Source organism: Rutidosis leptorrhynchoides, chromosome 9, assembly GCF_046630445.1.
Source record: "Rutidosis leptorrhynchoides isolate AG116_Rl617_1_P2 chromosome 9, CSIRO_AGI_Rlap_v1, whole genome shotgun sequence".
In the NCBI taxonomy this organism is placed as follows: Eukaryota; Viridiplantae; Streptophyta; class Magnoliopsida; order Asterales; family Asteraceae; genus Rutidosis; species Rutidosis leptorrhynchoides.
This window is the reverse complement of record NC_092341.1, coordinates 360,569,461-360,575,051: the sequence shown is the minus strand read 5'-3', so window position 1 is coordinate 360,575,051 and position 5,591 is coordinate 360,569,461. Positions and strand designations below refer to the sequence as shown.

General features: G+C 34.0%; 1 protein-coding gene across 1 annotated transcript; it reads left to right on the top strand.

Moving 5' to 3' along the window:
* The first annotated feature begins 2,407 nt into the window (after positions 1-2,407).
* On the top strand, positions 2,408-3,281 carry LOC139869251 (uncharacterized). The gene is made up of 3 exons (XM_071857568.1): positions 2,408-2,660; positions 2,751-2,948; positions 3,007-3,281. The coding sequence occupies exons 1-3, from the start codon at positions 2,408-2,410 to the stop codon at positions 3,279-3,281; spliced, it is 726 nt and encodes a 241-aa protein (XP_071713669.1).
* The last annotated feature ends 2,310 nt before the right edge of the window (positions 3,282-5,591 follow it).

Genomic DNA, 5,591 nt, shown 5'->3' with positions numbered 1-5,591 from the left:
TGCCTTATCATCTTTTACCTCAATCCCATAATCCGTCATCTCGGCAACCAATAACCTGTACCTTTCTAAGGTCTGGCTCAAAGTTTCTGTTGGAAGGGCTGCAAACACCTTCCACTCATCCTTCAACACTTTACCTTTAGTTGCTTTATAAGTAGCAGTACCCTCAGTTGCGGACACAATAGCCTGCCAAAGAGTATAGCACGTCTTATAACGGTTCTTAAACTGACCGAAGATTTCCTTAGACAAGGCTTGCGTTAACTGAGCATAACACCGACACTCAAGATTATACCCTTCGCGTTCTGCGGGATCAAAATCATGAGTTTCTTTAGGTTCACCGTCAGCCCCTGATGGCCAAACAAAAGGAGTCTCAATACACTCCCAAAGTCGAGAATCTTGTCCATTAAGGTAAATCACAAACCTAACTTTCCATTCTAAAAAGTCTTTTAAGTTTTCAAGCCTCGGAACTTTATTGTTAGATCCTGATTCACTTTCGCTTAATAATAGTCTTTGAATTCCGGGTGCAATAACAAGTGCACTGTATTCGTTTGTTAATTTCTCGTTTGTATCAGACATCATTAACTGATTAAGTGATTAATTATGGATTAATTAAATTATTCTGGATTAAAAGAGGATCGGCCGATGGACTGAGACGATCGGTCGGAGGACTGAGACAATCGGTCGATGGTCTAAGGACGAACGGTCGATGGTCTAGACAAACGGTTCAAGGTTATCACAAACTGTCCTCCGGTTCAACTTAAGACGGTCGGTCGAGTGTGAGTGACTATCGGTCGAAGGTCAAGACACTCGGTCGATGGTCAATGACGACCGGCCGAGGGTAGTTCTTACGTATCTGGGCAGAAAAAAATAAGGGTTTTTGGCCAAAACTCAAATTTTGATTGATTCTAACGTTCTGGACTCAAACAAAACCGATGAAAACTTCACAAAAACACCTTTGAACACAAAAACACTCGAAAACACTGGATTTAAACGTAAAAGTTCCAACCTTTTAATTGAAACCCGTTTTGACACAAACCCTAATCACAAAAATCAAAAATTCGACTCAAATAACGTATGGATCAGCAACACAACGCTCTGATACCACTTTGAAGATGTAATTCGGACCTTAGATCATACGTTGTATCTAGATTAATGGCGGAAACACTAATTAGAATGAGTCGAATACGTATTAGACTAATGGGATCAAATTAACCAATGAATAATTGATAGAATTGATGCCTAAGACTGTGTATTCGGTTGGTAAGGGTTTTGGGACGATTAGCAGCAAGTAATACGACGGCCTAAGGGTTTATGGTGTGTAACCTAACACAAAACCACGAAACCCGTATTTATACTAAATACAGTGACCATCGGCCGGTGGTCGGGGACCTTCGGCCGATGGTGACAGTCCCTCGACCGATGGTCCCTACCATCGGTCGATGGTCTTGAGCAGCCAACCGACTGCTTGACCTATTCACGACATTATACTAAGCATCATAAACACAAAGTATAAATGTCCAAGTACATATATGACTGAAATATCAAGTACATAACAAATAGAACAATAAACGTAATAGAACTCGGGATTTATGCACCAACAGGTTTTATGTGGCGATTTCAATGAAGTTAGAAATCAAAGTGAACGTTTCAATTGTGAGTATGTGGATAATAGAGCTAGGTGGTTTAACTAGGGGTGGTCAGTATTTGGTTTGAAACCGTGGAACCCGAAAACCAAACCGAAATCAAACCGGAAAAAAACCAAACCGAATTTTAAAAACGGTTTTTGGATCGACACAAACCGAAACCGAATTTGAATTCGGTTTTCGGTTCGGTTTTCGGTTTTGAAAATTCTGAATTCGGTTTAACCGAAAACCGAATTCAAAACCGAATTCCAAATTTTTATATATTTAAATTGTATATTTATGTTTTTATGTCATTATAATTTGGGATCAAATTAATAAAATATATTCTCACCCATATGATGATTTGGTAACTCACATTATAATTATGTTACTCAAATTATTATATCCTTCTTCTTAATAACAGAAGCGGTACACGTCATAATTAAGCTGTAAATATTAATAAATCATCGAATTCTTGATAATTTAATAGTACGTCATTGTTTTAGGATATAAATAACTAAGACATCGGTAACGCCACAATTAAACTACCATCGTTCTCAGTTTTTTCATAATAATCGGTTTTAACCGGAAACCGAACCGAATCCGAATTTGAATTCAGTTTTTGGTTCGGTTCGGTTTTAACTTTAAATTCGGTTTTCGGTTTTGCCCAAAAAAAATTCAAAACCGAATACACCGAACCGAATAAATCGAACAAACCGAAAACCGAACCGATGAACACCCCTAGGTTTAACAACTTTATCTTGTCAAATAGTTTGTTAGATATTCCAATGGGCGGGCGAATATTTACCCGAGTTAGCGATGACGTGATTAAATTCAGTAAGCTTGATCGTTTTCTAGTTTCTGATAAGTTTTATCATATTTGGGATTATTTATCAGCTGCTAGTATAGAACGTACAAAATCGGACCACTGCCCAATTGTTTTGAAAGACGATGATAAGAACTTTGGGCCTAAACCATTTAAGGTCTTTGATGTATGGTTCGATGAAGAAGATGTTGAAAAGGTGATTAATGATGCGTGGAGTAAGTCAGATTATGAGGGGTCGAGATTAGATAGGGTGTTCATGAATAAATTAAAGAGTGTCAAAGAAAGTCTCTGATCATGGAGTAAAGAAAAATTTGGGCAACTTGATATTGAAATTAAAAATCATAAGTATGAAGCTCTTAAATTGGGGCTTAAAGCCGAAACAGTCTGTGTAGATGAAAATGAATTAGAGGCATGGAAACAAGAAAGGAAGGCGTGGATGGACAAAGAAAAAATCAAAGCTAGTATGATCGAACAAAAAGCTCGTGTTCGGTGGGCCCTTGAAGGTGATGAAAACAATAAATTTTTTCACTCGATGATTAGGAATAAGTACAATAAAAGCAGGGTTGAACATTAATGGTAGTTGCAATGAATACCCGAATGATATTAAAGAGGAAGCGTATAACCATTTTAAGGGTAGATTTGATGAGCCGGATACATTACGACCCTCAATGGAAGACTTATGCTATCCCTCAATTTCCCATGACGAGTCAGTAGCTTTGGAACTTGACATCTCCGAAAGTGAAATTCGAGAAGCTATCAATGATTGTGGTAGTACAAAGGCACCGGGCCTGGACGGTTTTAACCTACGTTTTTCAAAAAATTTTGGGATGTTGTAAAGGTAGACTTAATTAGTGCAATCAAGTGGTTTTGGGAAAAGGGGAATGATAAGGCTAAAAAGGAACATATATTTCATAGCAAAATCCCCCAAGAAAGACAAGATTTTAGTTGCAATTGTTCCATTTTCGAGTAATATTCGTTTATTTTAAATAAGTGCGAAGACAAAAGGCGAAAACGAAGATTTGAAGACGCAAAGGTCCAAAAAGCTCAAAAGTACAAGATACAATCAAAAAGGTTCAAATTATTGATGAAGAACGTCTAAAAATGACAAGAGTACAAGTTACAAAACGCAAAGTACACAATATAAAATTGTACGAAAGGACGTTCGAAAATTCGGAACTGGGACCTAAGTCAACTTTCAACGCTCGACGCAACGGTGTAAAAATTACAAGTCAACTATGCACAAGAATAAAATATAATATTTAAATAATTCATAATAAGAATAATATTAAATAATAAAAAGTTGTTAATTGAGCATAGTTCAGGGGTCGTAAGTGAAAAATCAAATTCAGAATTCGCCTATAAAAGGCAATGTATTCGATAGAAAAAAAATACACCCTTTTCTATCCTAAATCCCTTTTCAATATCAATTATCAATATCTATATTCTATATCTCTATCATAATGTTAACTTAATAAGATATAACAATAATCTTAATTTTAAGTTTAAATTATGATAATAATAAGATTTATGATAGAGATCGTTTGAGTGTGTAAGTCGAAACTCTGTCCGTGTAACGCTACGCTATAAATAATCATTGTAAGTTATGTTCTTCCTTTTTAAATTAATGTCTCGTAGCTAAGTTATTATTATGCTTATTTGAGCCGAAGTAATCGTGATGTTGGGCTAAAATATTAAGACGGGGTTATTGAACTTTGTACCATAATTAAGGTTTGGGCAAAAGACCGACACTTGTGGAAATTGGACTATTGACTATTAATAGATGGGGGGTATTGTCTAATTGAGTGACAACTCATTGGAGTCTGTCGAACCTATCTTCAAATTAATTAACCTAATAATTAATAATGATTATGGTTGTCCTATTTAGTGATGTTCATATGGAATCTGTTATAATCATTTAATTAATCAATTGGGTTGGGTAATTGATTATTCATTCTGATCAAGTGGATGAATTAATATTCATAAACTAATTAAAACAGGGGTGGATTACATACAGTGATAACTGGTGTAATTGTTGACAGAAGTGATAACTGCGTCACAGTTTAAATCCTTAATCAGTTGGAATATTTGACTTCGGGTATAAGGGTAATTTGACGAGGATACTCGCACTTTATTTTTATGACCGATGGACTATTATGGACAAAAACCAGATAGACGTATCAAATAAACCAGGACAAAGGACAATTAACCCATGGTAATAAATTAAAATCAACACGTCAAACATCATGATTACGGAAGTTTAAATAAGCATAATTCTTTTATTATATTTCTCATTGTATCTTTATTTACTGTCATTTTATTACTCGCAATTTTATTTACTGTCATTTTATTTATTGTCATTATTTTACGCACTTTAATTATCGTCATTTATCTTTACGCTTAAAATATAGAATCGACAAACCGGTCATTAAACGGTAAAACCCCCCTTTTATAATAATATTACTACTTATATAATTATATATATTTTGTATAAATATAGTTAAAAATATAGTAAGTATCACCAGCTCCCTGTGGAACGAACCGGACTTACTAAAAACTACACTACTCTACGATTAGGTACACTGCCTATAGTGTTGTAGCAAGGTTTAGGTATATCCCATCCGTAAATTAATAAAACTTGTGTCATATTTTGTAGTATTTTGTATTAAAAATAATACTATTTCGTACTCTCACGCTACATCATCAAGTTTTTGGCGCCGCTGCCGGGGAGCACTAAAACGCTATATTTTTAATTTATAATTCTAAAAAAAAAAAAAAAAAAAAAAAAAAACGTTTTTTTTTTTTTTTTTTTAAGAAAAAAAAATTCGTTTTTAAAAAAAAAAAAACGTAAAAAAAAAAAAAATTATAAAAAAATATATTCTTAAGATTTTGTCTATAAAAAAAATGTTTTTTTTTTTTTTTTTTTTTTTTTTTTTTTTTTTAGTTTTATTACCTTTAGATTTTTAGACTATATTCGCAACTTTTAGTATTAAGTTTAGTTTTGCCATAGTTATTTTTACTTCTAGAATTTTTAGGCTTTGCCGTAAAATCCCTTAAGTGCTTATTCCTTAGACTAAGTTTTAGGTGCTTTAGAATTTTACGACGCCGTATTTCGCACTACTTTCTTATTTTTATTTTTCGACGCCTAT

Bases quoted from the DNA above. Each gene is read 5' to 3' on its own strand.
- LOC139869251 (XM_071857568.1), top strand. From the start codon at position 2,408: ATGGGCGGGCGAATATTTACCCGAGTTAGCGATGACGTGATTAAATTC. The intron at 2,661-2,750 runs GTAAGTCAGATT...CATGGAGTAAAG, and splicing joins GGTGATTAATGATGCGTGGA to AAAAATTTGGGCAACTTGAT. The intron at 2,949-3,006 runs GTGATGAAAACA...CAATAAAAGCAG, and splicing joins TGTTCGGTGGGCCCTTGAAG to GGTTGAACATTAATGGTAGT.